We start from the raw sequence: 17,868 nt of genomic DNA on the forward strand, positions 1-17,868 counted from the left end.
AGCAGGTCTGGGATGAATTCCGAGATTTTGCATATCTAACAAGTTCCCAGGTGTTGCTGACTGCTGATCTGGAAAACACTGAAAAGACAGGGCCCTAAAACACGTTTCTTGGCTGTTGTTTCCAGGATTGGCCACAAGAGGGGAGCAACTTCCTAAACCTCACAGGCCCCACCTACACTTAGGTCAGTGGTGCTAATTTTATCTTCCCTTTTGCCCCTTCTCTGGAAAGAGGGTGTTCAGTCAGCCTACTGTTGCTCTTCACACTCGGAGAGGTCCTGAAAAGATGTAATCTAAGGGCCAAGCTAAGAGGTGAAATGCCAACGAAGTCCACAACTCAAGTGAAAAAAAGTTAAAAATTCTTTAACTTGGGCTTCCCTGGTGGCGCAGTGGTTAAGAATCCACCTGCCAATGCAGGGGACACAGGTTCAAGCCCTGGTCTGGGAAGATCCCACATGCCGCGGAGCAACTAAGCCCATGCGCCACAACTATGGAGCCTGTGCTCTAGAGCCCGCGAGCCACAACTACTGAGCCTGTGCGCCTAGAGCCCAGGCTCTGCAATGACAAGCCACCACGATGAGAAGCCTGCGCACTGCAATGAAGAGTAGCCCCCGCTCGCCACAACTAGAGAAAGCCTGTGCGCAGCAATGAGGACGCAACGCAGCCAAAAATAATTTTTAAAAAAATTCTTGTGTTTCTTTCTTTCTGGTTCCATCTACTGCCTGCTTCTCACCTTCTTCCCTCCACCTCCTGCAACAGGCCACAAGAACCTTTACAGAGAGCTTAATTTTAATTTAAAAATGAGTTCAGCCATTTTCTTTCAAATTCTCCATGAAAATCCGAATTACCTGTTACAACGATTTTTTCTTCTTTTTTTTTTTTTTTTGAGGCAGGGAGACAATTTGAGCATCTCATCCATTTCACTGTACCCACTGACCCATTTCTGTTTCTTCACCAAGCCTTGCAAGCACACCTCTCCGGACCGCTTCTGTTGGTCTCTTCTTCCTTATTCCATTTCCACCCCCACCCCTAAATAACCTATTAACTTTTGACTTCTCTGCCAACCCTTCCCCAAGCACACCAGTGCAATCTCCAATTCTGAATCACCATTATTCTATTTCTCCCATTCCTGCTCCCAGGCAGTAAACATAACATTGAAAAACCACGAAATCCTACCATCTTGGCCCAGTACAAATTACTAGCACTGACTCAACATTCACTGCTGCCTGGCAAGTCCTAACTCCTCTCCCTTCTCTGGCACCAAATCTCCTGAGAAAGTGAGCCCCATCCTATGTGAGCACCATTTCCCCTTCTCTTCACCTGAAAATATGAGTCTACATTATCTCCTTTCCTTTCTTAGAGGAAGGAGGATATCTCCTCCTGCTCGCCTCTCCTGGCATCTCCTCTCCCTGTTTCCCTCCCACCCACCACTCTTCACCTAGCAGCCAGAGCAATTTTGTGAAAATGAAAACCAGGTCAATTCACACTCCTGCGTACACACTGCCTTCTATTACTCCTAGAACCATATCCCAACTCCCTATCAACGTTTATAAGACCCCATGTGTCCTGGCCACTGCTCAAGCTCTAAGCTCAAGCCATGTTCCTGACCAAGTCAAGCTCTTTCCAGCTTCTGAGCCTCTGCACATTCTGGTGCCTTCCTGAAGGCTCTTTCTCACCCATCTAGTTGGTTCCTTCTCCACCTACAGGCCTTGGTTTTAATTAATGTCACTTCCTCTGAGAAGTCTTCCCTAATCACTCAAGCTAAAGGTGACCCCTACCCTTTCTCTCCTAACACCATGTTTCCTGTGACATACTCCAAAGGCACCACTGAGTTCCTACCTTTGCACTTCTAACAAACTCCAGGTGATGCTGCTGCCACTGGTCTAGGACACGCTGAGAACCACTGCCCTAGAGCAGCCACCAGTTCAAGCGTCTCAGCTGCTGCACCAGCACCGGCAGCACAAGGGCAACTTCTCACATTCCCAGGCCTCCTCTGAGTTGTGTACGGCCACAGGGCTCCTTCCTGACTTTCATCTTTCCCGCTGTAGTGCTGACAGTCTTCCCTAAAACGTCTCACATGTTCCTAAAACACAGTCCTGCCATGGCTCTCGTGCCCCTCAAGGACTCATCCTTTCGTCATCCTGTCCATATTCTACAGATGAGGGAGGACGCCCAGGGCACTGGCATCAGAAAACTAGGGCCCCCATCCCAGGAAACTCTCCTTTCCAGGCTGGGTGACCATGGGCACGTCAGCGTCTCTGAGTCTGTTTCCTCATTAGGAAGGTGTGGAAAAGAGTACGTAATCTTTAAAACACTTCTACGGTGCTCATTATGAACCACATTAGTGCATGATTTGTAGGTGACAAAGACTGTCATGAATAAAAATATTTAATTGTTAACTAAATTCCATTTTTCAGGCTTTGGGTTACCCACATACTGTACTACTGTGTAAATGTGTAATTTTTTCCTTTCGAGTTCCATTTCTATGCTGCTCTTTTTGAAGAAGTGGCATTCTTTTGCCCATATTTAAAGTGCATTATTATAGTATATATATTGAGGAAAGAAATAAAACTTGTGCCCATGGATGGAAGTTATTTTGGAGCATCTGAAGTATTTGTAGTGAAATCAGCGATCAAACACTTAAAATGCAAAATGTTGGTGTTCATTTTATAAACAACATTCCCAGCTATTTTGTATAACATCTCATCTAGACTACTGAACTGAAAAACTTAAGTGCAAAGTGGAGAGTGTACATGAAATACATGTAACAAAAGTTAAAAAAAAATTAAAGCACTTCACAAATAATTACTTAATCCCTTAATAACCTTGTGAGGTAGGTGCTTTTTATCACCTTCATGTTACAAATGAGGAAACAGGTACCAAGAGGCTAAGTCCAAGGTCACCCCGTTAGTAGTGGACTTGAAGCCTGCTCTCACTATTCTATGACAGACCTACTTCGTGGAATTGTGGAGAATACTTTCACATGTAACATTTTACTTGGCACAAGACCCTGATGCTTTTCCCTCAAATTCCATGAGGGATGTTCCTTTATATCTAACTTGGAGATGTACCCAATGGCACCTCTTCAATCATCTTCACACCAAACCTTCACTTTTAGCGTAAAACTCATAATTGAGGTCCAGTATTATTTGGCCAGAAAATAACTTCCCCAAATTAGACATCCCAACTTAGTAAATCTTAAATGGTTCTTCCTATTTCCCCCAGAACTGCACACATCTGACCATCCTCTCTCCAACTCCCACACCTGGCTCTTTCCATCTGTCCTTGCCTTCTATACCTCTCTCTCATATCCAAATTCAGGATTTATTACCTCATCCCCACAGCAAAAGTTCTGGGGCCCGTCCCTAAGTCACTAAAGTCCACCTCACCCATCACTACCTGAAATTACCACCAACCAACCACTTGCCACTTGGGTTTTACTTTCCAAACCCATCTCTCCAATCTAACTCTAATAAGAAAAGTGGGCACACCAGCCATGTTCTCTCATTAACTCTCAAATAGTTCTTTCTTCTTTAGATCTGCCTTAGGCCTGCTCTTTTCCTACGTTCCAAAAATGGCTCCCTGTTCCTCATTACTAAAATCCTGGGACTTCCCTAGTGGTGCAGTTGTTAAGAATCTACCTGCCAATGCAGGGGATGCCGGTTCAAGCCCTGGTCCGGGAAGATCCCACATGCTGCAGAGCACCTAAGCCCGTGCGCTACAACTACCGAGCCTGCGCTCTAGAGCCCACGAGCCACAACTACTGAGCCCACGTGCCGCAACTACTGAAGCCTGTGCACCTAGAGCCCGTACTCCGCAACGAGAAGCCACTGCAATGAGAAGCCCACGCACCACAACGAAGAGTAGCCCCCACTCGCTGCAACTAGTGAAAGCCTGCACGCAGCAACAAAGACCCAACGCAGCCAACAATAAAGAAATAAATTTAAAAAAAAATCCTTACTGTTTTTCACGGTCCACCCTCAAGTGATCCCGCCAAATACCCAAGTTCTGGATAATCTTTCCCTTCTATGAGCTCAAGGCAACTTAGAATCTAGAGCACCACGCATTTGGCAATTAATTGTAACACGCTATACACTCATGTCTTACTTCCTAAGTCTTCTCTATCTAGACTATTCATGAAGACAGACCTTGGCTCTTCCCTTCTTGCGTACCGCACGGTGCTGTACATGTTGGCTGATTTAGTAACTTTTGGGAGGATCAGCTCTCTGGTCCCTGATACCAGGGCGGAGCTTGGATAGTGAGAAACCCGAGCGTCCTAGTTGGAAGGGATGACTCACTTTCCCTTGTCCTTGTCGGAAGGGCTGTGGGAAGGGAGGGAGGCTCCTCAAACAGTGAGCACCATCTAAAGTGCAGTAAGACTGCAAGTTAGACCCACCTGTACTGGTGGGGAAGAGAGGATACTAACCGTTGCTAGTAAACTGAACAAAGCAAATCAAGAGTAAGAACAGTTCCAGCTCCCACGAAATCTCCAAACAGTGACAGGGCGGCACAACTCCTTTCCTTTATTCCCCTTGTAAAGGGTGATTCGAGTTCAGCAGCATTCCTTTCCTGGCCCCAAGTCCCCAGCCAGACTAGAGACTGCAGGCACCAAATCCTGCGTGACAGCACAGGCCTCAGAACTCTCCTCCAGCTCTGAGCTGCACCAGCTGTTTGTATCAGTTAGGTCAGCATTAAATCCACCAGAAAAAAAGCAGCACCACTCACAGAACAGGGCAGCAGCTGGGCCTGAAGCTTTGAGGCGGACCAGACGCAGGCTTCTGAGTGAGGACAGAGTCTCAGACAACTGGCCACATGAGCTTGGCTGGATGGAACCCCGTAACAAAGGTCACCTCTGCTTGTACAGAGGGATTTCAAGGACAAGGCCAGCTCAGTTATCTGAAGAGAGCAATCAGACAAGTCTTTCAGAGAAGAGGAAGCAATCAAAGCGGTATCCTGGTCACATCAAGACCACACTCCGCCTTCATGTACCCAAGTAGCTACTGCGCCAGCTGCAGACCAGAGCAGACTTCCGAGTGGAGAGGAGACGAGGGGATGTCCAGGAAGGAAAGCTCACTCTCGGGGCCGGTGGACCATGACTTCACCCAGGGCCTCCAACACCTCTCGCTTGTAGTCTTCAAAGTCACCGTCGATCTGGCTAACACTCTGCTCCTCCACCACCCACAGCTGGCAGTTGGTTTCTGTGATAAGTCGGGCATCATGGCTGACGACGATCACAGCTTTGAAGAAAGATGGCGAGAATGGAGGGCAGGGAGGGAGGAAGAGGGGAGTCAGAACCTGAGAGGAGGGCGCCCAGCCGAAAGACACCACAGCCCGGTCCCCAGGGCGGGGAGGAGGAGGGCGCGCACTGAGCTGACTCACCACCCTTGTATTCGTTGATGGCCTCCCCAAGAGCGTCGATAGACTCAATGTCCAGGTTATTGGTGGGCTCGTCCTATGGGGGAGGAGGCATCCCGTGACTGAGAGTTATGACTCCTACCTTTCCTTTCTGTCACCCTTACCCCAGCCCTGCAGTCCAGCTCACTCACCAAGATGAGGACATCGGGCTCCCAACAGGCCAGCTCTGCAAACACAACTCGGGCTTTCTGCCCACCTGTAGCAAAGGGAAAGGAGATCCACCGCACCTTTCACCACCTGACATTTCTGCAGGTAAACCCTGAATGTGTGTGCGCGCGCGCGCACGCGGTGAGGTCCCCCAAGTCCCGGTTCCTCTTTCCTCCTGCCCCTAGGGACAGTCTGCAGGTATGAAGGCTAAGGACGGGGACACCTGCCCTGGCCCCTGGTACCAGAGAGTTTGCAGATCTGGATGGTGTGGGCGTGACTCTCCAGGCCAAAGCGGCCCAGGCATTTGCGGGCATCCTGGTAGGGCAGGTTGAAGCCCCGCTGCAAGTACTCGGTGGGCGTCTCCTCCATGCGCAGCTGCTCTGCGTACTGCTGGTTGAAGAAGCCAATTTTCTGCCCGAGAGGAGAGGGAGGTGGTCAGTCAAAATCATACTTCCTCTGTCGGCCTCTTACTCCCTGATTCCCAAAGCCACTTACCAGCCGGTGGTTCTTCCTCATTTCCCCACGAGTCTGCAAGGAAAAAGCAAGGGGGGAGCTAAGGGGAAGGGGAAAGGAGCTGCAGCTCCACACCCCAACTTTTCTGAAGGGGAGCTAAACACCAGAACCGGGCTGGGAACAAGCCAGTGTGAGAAAGGGAACACGGGCGTCTGCTGAACGTGACCAAGGCAGGCCCAGGAAATCAGAAGCAAGAGGAGAATCGAGGGGGAGACAGAAAGCAGAGATTCAGAACCAGGAGCAGACTGACCACAAGTAAAGGACCCCCGTCCCCACCCCCGCCTTCCAGCAATATGTTTTCAGGGTTCCACCTCAGATGGGGATTAAGAGACAGTTTGTGGGAGGATCTAGAACACCTTTCTGAAGACTACTCTCTGTGGGTGTGAGGCAACGGGCCCTCTCAACACTTTCTTGGAGGGCGGACAGATGGCTACAACCCACCTAAGCACTACATAACGCCACAAAGTCCCCAAAGCAATTCTAGGGGATTTATCCTAAGGAAAACTAAATTCATGAACAGGTATAATAAGACTATTTACTATAGTTTTGTCCTTTAGTGAAAAATCAGAAATAATCTAAACGACTGACATCAAATAAACTATGGTAGATCCATATGAAATGAATGCACACATAGGATTACTGGCATGGAAAAACGCTTGATGTACATTATCTGGAAAAAGCTGGCTACAGAACAATTCACACGATAGGCCACTTTGGTTAAAAAAATTAGATGCACGCTTGTAAAGGAAAAAAAAAGGAGAAAGCAATCCATCAAAATTAATACAGGTTACCTCTAGATTTTTCTCTGGCTTACGCAACTTTTCTTTCTTTTTTTTTTTTCAGCTGCACCGCGCAGCTTGAGGGATCTTAGTTCACCGACCAGAGACTGAACCCGGGTCCATGGCAATGACAGCTGTGAGTGCTAACCACTGGACCGCCAGGGAATTCCCTGGCTTGTGCAATTTCTAACCACTCTACAATGGGCATGTATTTCTTGCATAACTGAAACACATGGCGGTGCGGGGGGGAGGCGTGCCTCTAGCCCGGCCCCACTTCTCCTGGCTCTTCTCCCCGCCTGATCCAAACCGTCCTCCTCTACAGCATCTCTCAAGAAAGCGCAGCATCCATGACAAGTTCTGTATTTAACTCTCCGCGGCACAGAGGGGCCCCCGGCTGCAGCCTCTGGGGAACAGCCGTGTGCTCACGCTTCCGCTCGCTCGTCGCCGTCCCCCCTTCCTGGCTCCCGGACTCACCGGCGTCAGCTTGCCTGTCAGCAGCAGCAGCAGGGTGCTCTTCCCCACACCGTTAGGGCCCACGATGCAGACTGCCAGAAGGAAGACAGAGGTCAAAGAGGCGAGGTCCCCAGAGACTCTCCCCCGGGCTCCTGAGCCTCCCCTGCCAACTCACTCCTTGAGTCCATGTCAATGCCAAAATCCAGATTCTTAAAGAGTGGTTTCTGCCCCTCATAGCCAAACGTCACACCTGAGAGACCAGGAAAAGAAGCACTTTATTTTCTCTTCAGAGTCCCCAGAGGGTGCCCCAGATGTCCTGGTGTGGAGGGAAGGCACGGCCGCGGCCGCTCACCATGCAGGCCCAGCACCGGAGGGCTGAGCGGCGGCGGGTCAGGGAACGTGAAGCGCACGGTGTACTCCCTGGGGCGCTTCAGGAGCTCGGGGGCCTCCTGTGACTCCTCATCCTGGTTTTTCCTCCGGCACTTCTGCTGCTTTCGAGTCAGGGCTTCCTTTGTTTGCTTTTCCTGGGGAAGAAGGGGAAAGGGAGACATCCGCACCCTTCACAGAAGGCCTCAAAAGGCAGGCAGGGCCCGAGTCCTGCTCCTTCTCTGGAGAAGACCCCCTCCCAGGAAGACCCAGGTGCTCACCGCCTGCTTGGTGGACTTGCCGCCCGCCTTTAACTCCTTCAGCTTTTTCTCCTGCTTCTCATACTGCTTCAGCAGTTCCTTCTGCTTCTGCTGGTACATCTTCTTGAAGGTCACTGGGGCAAGAGAAGGGAATGGGCATCGATGGTTGTCCCTCTCCCCAGCACGACAGGGGAGGATGGGGGCAGGCATCGTTGTCTAGAATTCTGAAAGACTCAGAATTATCACAACCCTACAGGCCCTCCCTCCCAGGCCTTTCTCGAGGAACCACCCCTTTCCTTGCCCCTAAACGGTCCTCCTTACTGTAATTGCCCCTGTAGTAATGGAGCCGCTGGGCATCAAGATGGATGATATCGGTACAGACGTCATCCAGGAAGCCCTGGTCATGGGAGACGATGAGCAGCGTCTTCCGCCAGCCTTGGAGGTAGCTGGATTTTAGAGAAGAGAGTGGAAATGTCACAATGGCCAGGTTAGGGTGGAGTCAGGGGAAGCAGACAGAACGTGGGGGCAGGGAGTGAAAGAGGGGGGGCTGGAGTGAGAGGTGTCAAGGGCCGAGTGGAGACCAGCTAGAGGAAACGAGGGCAGAATGCGAACCAACGATGCAAAGGCTGTAATCAAGGGCTACTCACTTATTGAGCCAGATGACAGCGTTGAGGTCCAGGTGGTTGGTGGGCTCATCCAACATCAGCAGCGTGGGCTCCATGAATAGCGCCCTAGAGGGCAGGGCAGCAGAATGCAGAGTCAGGGGGAAGAAGACCCTTGCTCAGAGAACCCAGAGAAGCCTCTGGTAAGTGGAGCCTGAGACCATGAACACTCCTTCCCAACCTCTCCTTAGACAGTTCCCAGGCAGGAGACAGATAAAATACACCCCCAGGTAGGGAGAAAAGACCCTGAGTCTGACAAGGCAGACAGTAAGGGAGGGAGAAGACGGCCTTGGAAGAACGGGAAGAAGGGAAAGAGCCCTGGTGGACGGAGGCTGGAAGCGAGGGTGGTGAGGGGGGGCCCACCTGGCCAGGGAGACGCGCATGCGCCAGCCCCCCGAGAACTTCTGTGTGGGTCGATTCTGCATCTCAGGGTCAAAGCCCAGACCGGCCAGGATCCGGCGGGCTTTGGCCTCTGCAGCTGCCGCCCCGGTAGCCCGCAATTCCTCATACACCTGGGAGGAGGGAGAAGAGGACACATGCTGCGAGGTCCCAGGAGCCCCCAGTCTTAGCCCGTGTCCCCTGCGCCATCTCCTCTACCTTCTCGAGCCTCTCGGCAGCCGCGTCATCGCCCCGCTCCAGCCGTCCCTGAAGCTGCCGCTCCTCTTCCAACAGCTTCAAGCGCTTGGTGTCGGCTCGGAGAACAGCCTGCACGGCCGGCGTCTCATCGGCTACCACCTCTGGGGGCAGGGGAGAAGTCAGGGTGCCCCAAGGGCCAAGCCTCCTATTCCCTCTTCCCTGCAGCTCTGTTTCTGGTTTGCCTGACCCTGCCCAGCTCTTTGTACTTGTTCCAAATAAAATACTCTCCAGTCTCTCATCACTTCTCCCCCTTCTTTAGCACCATTTCCCAGTCCCCAGTCCCCCCACAAGGGTTCTTCCAGCTCTACAACCACGGTTTCTTCTATTCTTGGTCGGCTCCTGTACCCCAGTGGTGGCCCCCCTCAGGCCCCTCGGTTTCACCTCTCCACGAAGCCCCTCTACCACCAGCAGCCTCACCCTGTTCACAGAGCAGCACGTCGATGTTGGGAGGGATGCTCAGGGCTCGGTTGGCGATGTGCTTGAGGAGAGTGGTCTTGCCCTTGCTGGGGGATGAGAGCTTTTAGGACCAGGCCACCTCAGAGAAGTCTCTTCTCCTTCCAGCCCCGCCCCTCTCACAGCTCCAGCCCCTCCTCTCCTCACCCATTGGGTCCCACCAGCCCATAGCGGCGGCTGGCGACAATGTACAGGTCTGCGTTGACAAACAGCTCCTTGCCGTGGGCGGAGATGCTGAACTTCTCCAGCTGCAGGTGTCAGGGAAGGAGCGAGCACATGAGAACTCTCCCTTCCAGACAGCAGCTGCAGCTTTCTCTCTGCAGGGAAGCCCCCTCTTCTCACCACACAAGCCCCTTCCCCAACCACTGCCTCTAATCGGAGTCTCCAAATCCTAAGCGCGGCCAGCCTGTCCCGCCTTGCTTCCCTCCAAGAGTGGACCCTTATGCTGGCTCTTCTATCTTCTCACTCAAGTTGGCAGAACTCAAGGTGTAGAGAATGGCTCCAAGCTTTCTTCCCAATGGACTTCCCATTCATACCCACTTCCTCGGTTGCCGTGGCCACTCAGGGGAAGGTGAGAAGTGGCATGTCCCTGGCTGAGCTGGTAGAGGGGCCCCCTCAGACCTTACCTTGATGTCAGAGGCATTTTCTAACATGGCCTGGCGGGAAGACACCTCTGCTTGCGACACGGAGAAGTCATTTTCAGCAGCATTGGCTGCTTTTAGTGAAGCCACCTGGCGCTCATACTCCATCTGAGAAGGAAGGAAAAATCACATTTGAGGCTATTGCCTGCCACCTTCCCATCATCACAATACAGCCCCACGTCACCAGACACCGAGACAAGGCTCACAGAGAGCAAGTATTTCCTTACTCCAACTGCTCTACTCGACAGAGCACCCAAAGCTCCTTCTTGTCCCCTAATCCACATGTCCCCTACTTTAAGCGTTAAGGGAAAAAAAAAAAAATCAGATTCTGCCGCCTTTGACCACCAAGAACCCAAGCAAGGTTTTACCTGTTTCTTCAGTTTCTTCTTTTCCTTCTTGCTAAGGTGAGCATAGGGATCATCAGCCTTGGACTCCCCTTCTTCCTCCTCCTCCTCTCCTTCTTCCTCTGAGCCCTGTGAGAACCAGGGGATGGTAAAAATGAGGGACCCCTTCTAGAACTCAGACTTCACATCACGTACCCCCCGTTCCACAGTCAGCCCTGTCTCTCTCCACCAGGGTCCTGAAATACACTGGTGGATCTGCTCTCATTCTCATACCCGCCCTACTCTCCTTGCAGCCCTGGATCCATTTTTGCCACCAGGAATGGTGTGAGTATTTATGTATGAAATGTAATAATGTATGTGTACCTGTAACTATGTAACTGCCGATACAGTGTAATTAAGGGTTATATGAGGTTCTTTTTCTCACGTATCAGTGGCCTACACATTAACATGCAGGGAAAAGGTCTAGAAGCCCTAGCATATAGTCACTGAGAAATCCAGCAAAATCAGAACTAGCAAGTGCTAATGGTACGAGGGAGCTCAGAGATCACTAGATCACACAGATGAGAAAACTGAGACCCAAGGAGATGGAAAAATGTACTCAAGGTCACACAGTGAGTGGCAAGAGCCAGAACTCAGACTGACTGAGGCTAACGCCCGCATCATTTCCTCTCTGGATCAGGAGTTGCCAATGATGGCCCTTGAGCTAAGAACGGGTTGTACACTTTCAAGGAATTTTTCCAAAAATAGAAAAGAAGAAGAATATGCATCAGAGATTGAATATGGCCTGCAAAGCCAAAAATATTTACTATGTGTCCCTTTACAGAAGTTTGCCTGGGACTTCCCTGGTGGTCCAGTGGTTAGGACACCACGGTTTCAGTGCCATGGGCCCGGGTTCAATCCTTGGTTGGGGAACTAAGATCCCGCAAGCCGCGTGGCAGGGACAAAAAAAAAAGTTTGCCAACTCCTGCTCTGGACAGTAAGAGGACCCCCAGATCCTGCCCCCTGCCCAAGGGCCAGAGTCCTAGTCCCTCAGCCCACCTTCCCCCAACACCAAAATACAAACCTGCTCTGCCTTCTTGGTCTTCTCCTTCCCTTGCTTGGGTGGTTCCTCCTCTTTTGTTATTTCCTCTTCATTCTCCTCCTCTTCATTGTCCAGAGCAGCAAATTTATTTTGAGGCTACCAGGGAAAAGACAGCAAGTCTGATGAACTGCTCTAACTCCTGAGACCCAGCCCCCCTCCTGCCTATACTCCCTCACCTTGGCCTTCCCCTTTGACTTCTCCTCCTTTCCCTTTTTGCCCTTGAGCTCTGGCTGTTGTTCCTGAGATACAGCCTGGAGAAGACACACACAGACACACACAAATTAATTTGCTATATTGTAGCTTAACGAGCGTTTCTAGGGAGTCTAGGAGTAGCAGTTAACTATACTGAGTCTGCCAGGGAGAAAATGAGACCCAGAAAAACCCTAGTCTCCAGCTGGATAAAGATAGTGAAGAGACGACTAGAGAATATCAGCAAAGCTAAGGGACCGTTACACAGGCAAGTGAGCCACGTGGGTGAGATGGCCCTAGCACTGGAGGGCTTCCTCAAGAGGACCAATCTCGAGATGAGGTAACGGATGTGGGCTTAGTGAAGGTGTTCTAGGAAGAGGGAAGAGAGGGCATAAAGAACAAAGGTTTCAACACACAGTCAAGCTGGATGCCAAGATGTGATCAGGCTAATCTGGAAGGTATACATGGAGAAGTCCCAAGTAACCCTGCAAAGGGGTCCAAGTGGAAGGGCAAAGACCCAAAGGCCTTTGTTTTATATTTTGAGTTTGAAAGCAACAGGATCACTGTAAATTTCCGAGTGATGAAGAGTATTTTAAACAGCTGACTTTGACAGTGTAAGCAAGACTGGCCTAGAAGAGCTAGCTGAAAAGCAAGAAAAGAAGCCGGGAAATTACCACACTGTGGCCAAAGGTGCTACACGGGGTGGGAGTGACTGGCAGAGCCACCACTGTCACCTTATTGATCCGATTTTTTTCTGGCTTGGCTGGCTTAGGAGGATGTTTTTCTTCCTCCTCCTCTTCTTCCTCACTCTGATCCTGAATCAGGGCTGCAAAAACATTACCACCCTGGAGAATGAAAGGGCCAGAGAAGTCAGGAGGATGGTCAAGGCTGCACCCCTGGGGTCTCTGTCTACCACACAGATGGCTTACCTTGGTTTTCTTCCCTCCTCGGGGTACTGGGGCAGGTACTGAAATGACAAGGGGAGAAGGTGAGACAGGAAAGGAGAATTACAATGTCCTGCTCCTTAATCTAATCCAACACCAAAAGCAAGGAAGGTGGCTCCTGACTCTTCATGACTAAAGGGTTCCAGGTACCTATGTCCCCTCGGGACATTTACCTTCATCCTCCTCATCACTGGCCGGCACTGAGAGCTTCTTAAGACGCTCCATGAGCTCCTTCTCCTCTCCGTCATCATCCACATCCTTTTTCCGACGGCTTTTTCGAGTGTCTCGCTTCTTTTTTTGCTGCTGAAAGCCAAACAGTGAGAGAATGAAGCCCAGGCCGCTGCTGTATCTCTGCTCCGGAGAGAGCGCCCCGTCAGTTGAGTGAACCAGTGTGGGCTGCAGAGGGGCTGGCGGATCCATGGATGCCTCCATGTAGTGGTGGGTCCCGTGACACCTGTACCTGCTGCTGCTGCTGCTGCTGTTGCTGCTGCTCCTTCTCCTTGAGCACTTTCTTTTCTTCCCCAGCCTGTCTGTCTTCTACTGCCAGCTCTTCGAAGAACTAAAACGGGAGTTAAGATCTAGGTAAACATGCCTCAGAAACCAACCAAGCCCTTCACCACCACACACGAGCCCAGGGACCTTCCACTCCATCCCACCTTGCTCCCTCTCCCGACAAGACCTCTTCCCCTCCCTTGGGCCCCCACCGCCTTCAAAGGGCCACCTTCTGCTCGGAAACACCCACAGTCCTCTCTCCTCACCGTCTTTTTGGTCTTCCTGTCCTTCTTCCCTTTCTTCACCACTTTGTCTAGAAGGTTAAGCAGACATTATGAATGATGATTTGCAAATTCCAAAGCACCCTGATCTCTCCTGCCAAGCTCTCAGTGCTCCCCACCCTATTTACTGTTTTTCTAGCTCAACTACTGCTCCCTAGACATTGGCACTGTCCCACAAGACAGACAATGGTGGCTGGTCTAGGGTAGCAGTGGGAGGCAGAGAAGGAGAATCCACAGGGTGATGGCAGAGGTGAGAAGTAAGAGTATTCAGAGATGACTCCAATGTTTTTAGTTGGCAAAATTAGCTGGGCTAGTGGTACCATTGATTAACGCAGGATATACTGGAAGAGAAGGACCCCTCTCCCCACCCCTACCACCCATGGGGGAGAAAGGTAGGACAAAAATATGAATTCTGTTGGGGATATGTCATTTTTGGAACCTGCAGGCCATGGAAACAGCCATCTGGTAAGTCAACAAGCACCTGGGTCTATGCCGCACCTGCTCCACTAGCACTTCTAGCACAAATCACGCTGTGTTGTACTTAATTGGGCATCGGTCCTTCATCCTAGAGAGCGACCTGAGAGACTACTTAGCTCGTGTTCCCAGAGAGCAAAGTGGGAAGTCGATAAAAGTTTACTGACTGAACAAATTCCAGCTTCTCCTTTCTGTCCATCCCCATTTCCCCGAAGGCAGGGGACTAGGTCTAACTCCCTCCCACATCAGACTGGGAGGCAGCCAGCAGCCTCGTGACTTCTCTCCACGCCCAGGCCTGTCCACTATCACATTCATCTCCCAACCATCCCATCCACCCACTGCTACCCAATTCTATCCAAAAGCACTCCGGTGATCACTTGGGTTTTTTTTTCCCCCCCAAAACCCCAAAACAAAGGCTTTCTGCTATCTACTACATTGAGTATTCTCAGACCAGATTTCCACCTAGTCCAGAGTAATCATTTATTCAGATACTGAGCATGTACAGTGTCAAAAACTGGAGATAATAAAGGACAATCCTTATAACTTGGGGCCTCACAGACTAAAAGGGCGCACCCTATCTTGTCTGCTATCTCTGTTTCCCTATCCATACCCGTGTTCTGGACATTGGCTTCTCCCCGCTCCTTGGTTAACTCCCAGGCACGCTTATGCCTGTCTTTGCTTAATCTGTGACCTCCATCCTGAACACATTTCAAAATCTGATCCCCATATTGGGTGACTAGTGTGATGGAACTGAAAAGATGTGCAGGAGAAAATAATGAAAGGTTTTATAAGCTATTCCAAGGAATCTAACCCTAAAGCCATTAAGAAGGAGGACCCACTGCAGTACACGAGAAGGAATGACATGATCAGCTCACCCTGACAACACTGAGAAGTGACTCAGACACTAATGTATCTCCAAGGACTAACACAACCACACCTCCTGACCGCAGGGAAAGAAGCCTGCGCACAGGTTCAAGTGTGAGAAAGTACTATCAGCAAGGAACAGGAAAAGGCTAAGCGTGGCTAAAGCTATGCTGTATCCTCCACAACTCCCCCTCTAATTGCTCCTCCCTTTAGTAAGTACATCACTGAAGTGACTCCTAATTTCAAAGCCAAGTAAAGCACTTTCCGTAACCTTACAATCTCCTCTCCCAATTACTGTTTCTATCCTTGTCTTCACTGGGTCTCAAAAGTGCAGTCCACACTAGCTCCACCTCCTCATCTCCCATTCCTTTTAGAATATACTGCAACCTGATTCAGCTGTCATCTTCTAATGAATACTACTTTTCTCAAAGTTGTCACTGTCCCCTTAGTTGTTCAACCCAAAAAAGTTTCTTTGTAGTCCTTATTTTGCTTGATTACTCGGCAACATTCCATGCTACCTACCTCTTCATCCTTTTAATTCTCCTTTCCTGTTGTTACTTAGCGTCAGGGATCCTGCTGCTGCTGGTCTGCCTCTAGTTTCTCTGGCTGCTCGCATTTCTCGGTCTCACCTCCTCAGCCTCCTTCTCTACCTTACTTCCCTTAATTGTTGAGGTTCTTTTGGGTTCTCACCTTCTACGTCTTTTCGCTTCAATCTGCATACACTCTCTAAGGGATGCCCCGTACAACTACACTCACCTGTGTCTTTACTCCTAGTCTAGCGCCCTCTCCACAGCCACCGAACAAACTCTCCTTGCCATCTCCTCTTAAAATTCCCCAGAAATCTCCAACTCAGCATTCAAAAGCTGCCCTTACCTCTTCCCGCTCCCCACTCAACAGCCCACTACTGCTTTCAATGAATAGCCTACTAACTGCTGCATTATTCAAGTGAGTGTCAGCCTTAATTCTCCTCCCTTGATTTAGCTGGTTCCCAGTTCCAGTCAATGCCCTGGCTTACTCTCTTACCACTTCTCACCTGGATCATTACCAGAGCCTCCTAAATGGTCTCCCTCCCTCCAACCATTCCTTATGCACTTCAATGGGTCCTCCTTCTTAATGTTTTTAGGGCTAAGTTCCTTGGAGTAGCGTATAAAGCCTTTCATTATCTGTCTCCCGCACGTCTTTCCAACCCCATCACACTAGTCACACCATACTGGGAACCAGCCAGGCTCAACTACATCTCTACCTCTGCACTAACTGCACCCTCTGCTTGCTTAGGATGTTCTTCCCCTTGCTAACTCACACTGATCCTTCAAGAACGAACTCGGCTATCACATATTCCTGGGAGGCTTTGCTGACACTCCCGCCCTATCTGATAGATGTTGCCCCTCTCTTTTCTAGTCCCATAGCATTCTCAACACATTCATCACACTCTGTCAGCCTCTGTCTGATTAATGCTCTGTCCCCTCCACTAGACTCGCCCCTTCTCGATAGGTAAGGCTTATCTTTCATCCCTACACCTCCAGTTCTTCTGCACAGCACCGGGTACAAAGTAGGCATTCCATAAATGCCTGTAAAATTAGTCACTGTATACCTACTATAATTACTTGTGTCCATTTTATCTCCCTCTTGAAGTACCTTCAAGCCTGGTAGGATGTCTTCGTATTTTTTTCTCCCCTCCCCAAAGCACAGCATTTACACTGCATAATTAAAAACAGGTGCTCAATAAACATCCGCTGCTTTTAAGTAAACCTTAATCCTCCATTCCAACACCCAGTATCTATGCTCTTGCTCCAGTTGAGTCAGAAAGGTGTCTTAAGAAAGAGCGCAGGGAGTCATCCTTTCTTAAGAAGCAGGTGGGATGATGGGTTCCACGGGTGAGTGTGAGAATGTGTGTGTGTGTGTGTGTGTGCGCGAGAGAGAGAGAGAGAGAGAAAGAAAGAGAGAGAGAGAGAGAGAGAGGAGGTCGAGGCACAGCTTATATCAATATGTAAGTGCCGGATGTGGAATACCGTGTGGTGGGGAAGATGTCCAAAAGAGAAGAAAATAGGACTTTCTCAGTTCTCCCCATCTCTCCCTCGGTACCATACGCTCTTCCTCGTCTCTTTATCAGTCTTACTGAAGCTCCTGCGTGACACCCTGGCACCTCTTCTTTCGCCGGCACCCCAAAAACCCTCCTGCCAGGGCAAACTCGTCCCAGCTCCACTGAACGCATGCGCAGTAGCCCTCGCACGGCCCGGTCAGTCTCGCGCCCCGTGACCCTCTCCTAAGACACGCACACACTTCTCTCTCTTCTTCTCTTTCCTATCTCCTTCCCTCCCTGCCTACCAGCCTCACCTGTGGCGCTCGTGGTCTCTCCGTCCCCTATCCACTCGGGCTCCGGTGGCTGCTGCTTGGGCCCCTTCGGCATCGCGGTGGCAGTTACGGCACTCTTGGCGACGCCGGGCGCTATTTCCGGTTCCGGCAGCTCGGTGCCCGGAACCAGGCGGGCTCTCTACGCCTGCGCTGTTGACCCCGCCCCCGGACGGCCCACGAGCGCGCCGCGCCATCATCTCCGGGGAGTGGTTGCGGCGGGGTCCGCCCACTCGGGTCGCGGCAGCAAGTTTATGACGGTTGGGGAACCCCGAACCCAGTGACTCCGCGACGCCGCGTGACTAAAGACTGAACATATAATTTCCGACTAGTATGAAAGAGCGAAGTCATCTTTTCTCTTTTCTTTTTTTAAGAAACTGAATGCTACCTTGTACCAGCCTCTTACGTCTGGTTAGGAGCAGAAAGGCGCAGTCCACCGACTCAGGAAGAGGCCTTGTCGGTCAAGTGTTGAGATGTGTCACAAAATCCCGAGGTGTAGAGGTGTAAACGAGGAGGAACTCTAGCCTA

General features: G+C 50.6%; 1 protein-coding gene across 1 annotated transcript; it reads right to left on the reverse strand.

Annotated features, from left to right (window-relative positions):
• Positions 1-4,494: 4,494 nt before the first annotated feature.
• On the reverse strand, positions 4,495-17,439 carry ABCF1 (ATP binding cassette subfamily F member 1). Its single transcript, XM_079713268.1, has 25 exons — positions 17,326-17,439; positions 13,639-13,685; positions 13,341-13,439; positions 13,054-13,180; positions 12,866-12,903; positions 12,671-12,781; positions 11,924-11,998; positions 11,730-11,843; positions 10,691-10,795; positions 10,308-10,430; positions 9,829-9,929; positions 9,646-9,731; positions 9,190-9,329; positions 8,956-9,104; positions 8,578-8,661; positions 8,252-8,376; positions 7,952-8,064; positions 7,657-7,828; positions 7,480-7,554; positions 7,326-7,396; positions 6,055-6,087; positions 5,802-5,970; positions 5,544-5,608; positions 5,377-5,449; positions 4,495-5,234 (listed from the first exon to the last, which is right to left on the reverse strand). The coding sequence occupies exons 1-25, from the start codon at positions 17,396-17,398 to the stop codon at positions 5,068-5,070; spliced, it is 2,535 nt and encodes an 844-aa protein (XP_079569394.1). The 5' UTR covers positions 17,399-17,439; the 3' UTR covers positions 4,495-5,067.
• Positions 17,440-17,868: the final 429 nt, after the last annotated feature.

This window comes from Hyperoodon ampullatus, assembly GCF_949752795.1.
Source record: "Hyperoodon ampullatus genome assembly, chromosome: 10".
Lineage (NCBI taxonomy): Eukaryota > Metazoa > Chordata > Mammalia > Artiodactyla > Ziphiidae > Hyperoodon > Hyperoodon ampullatus.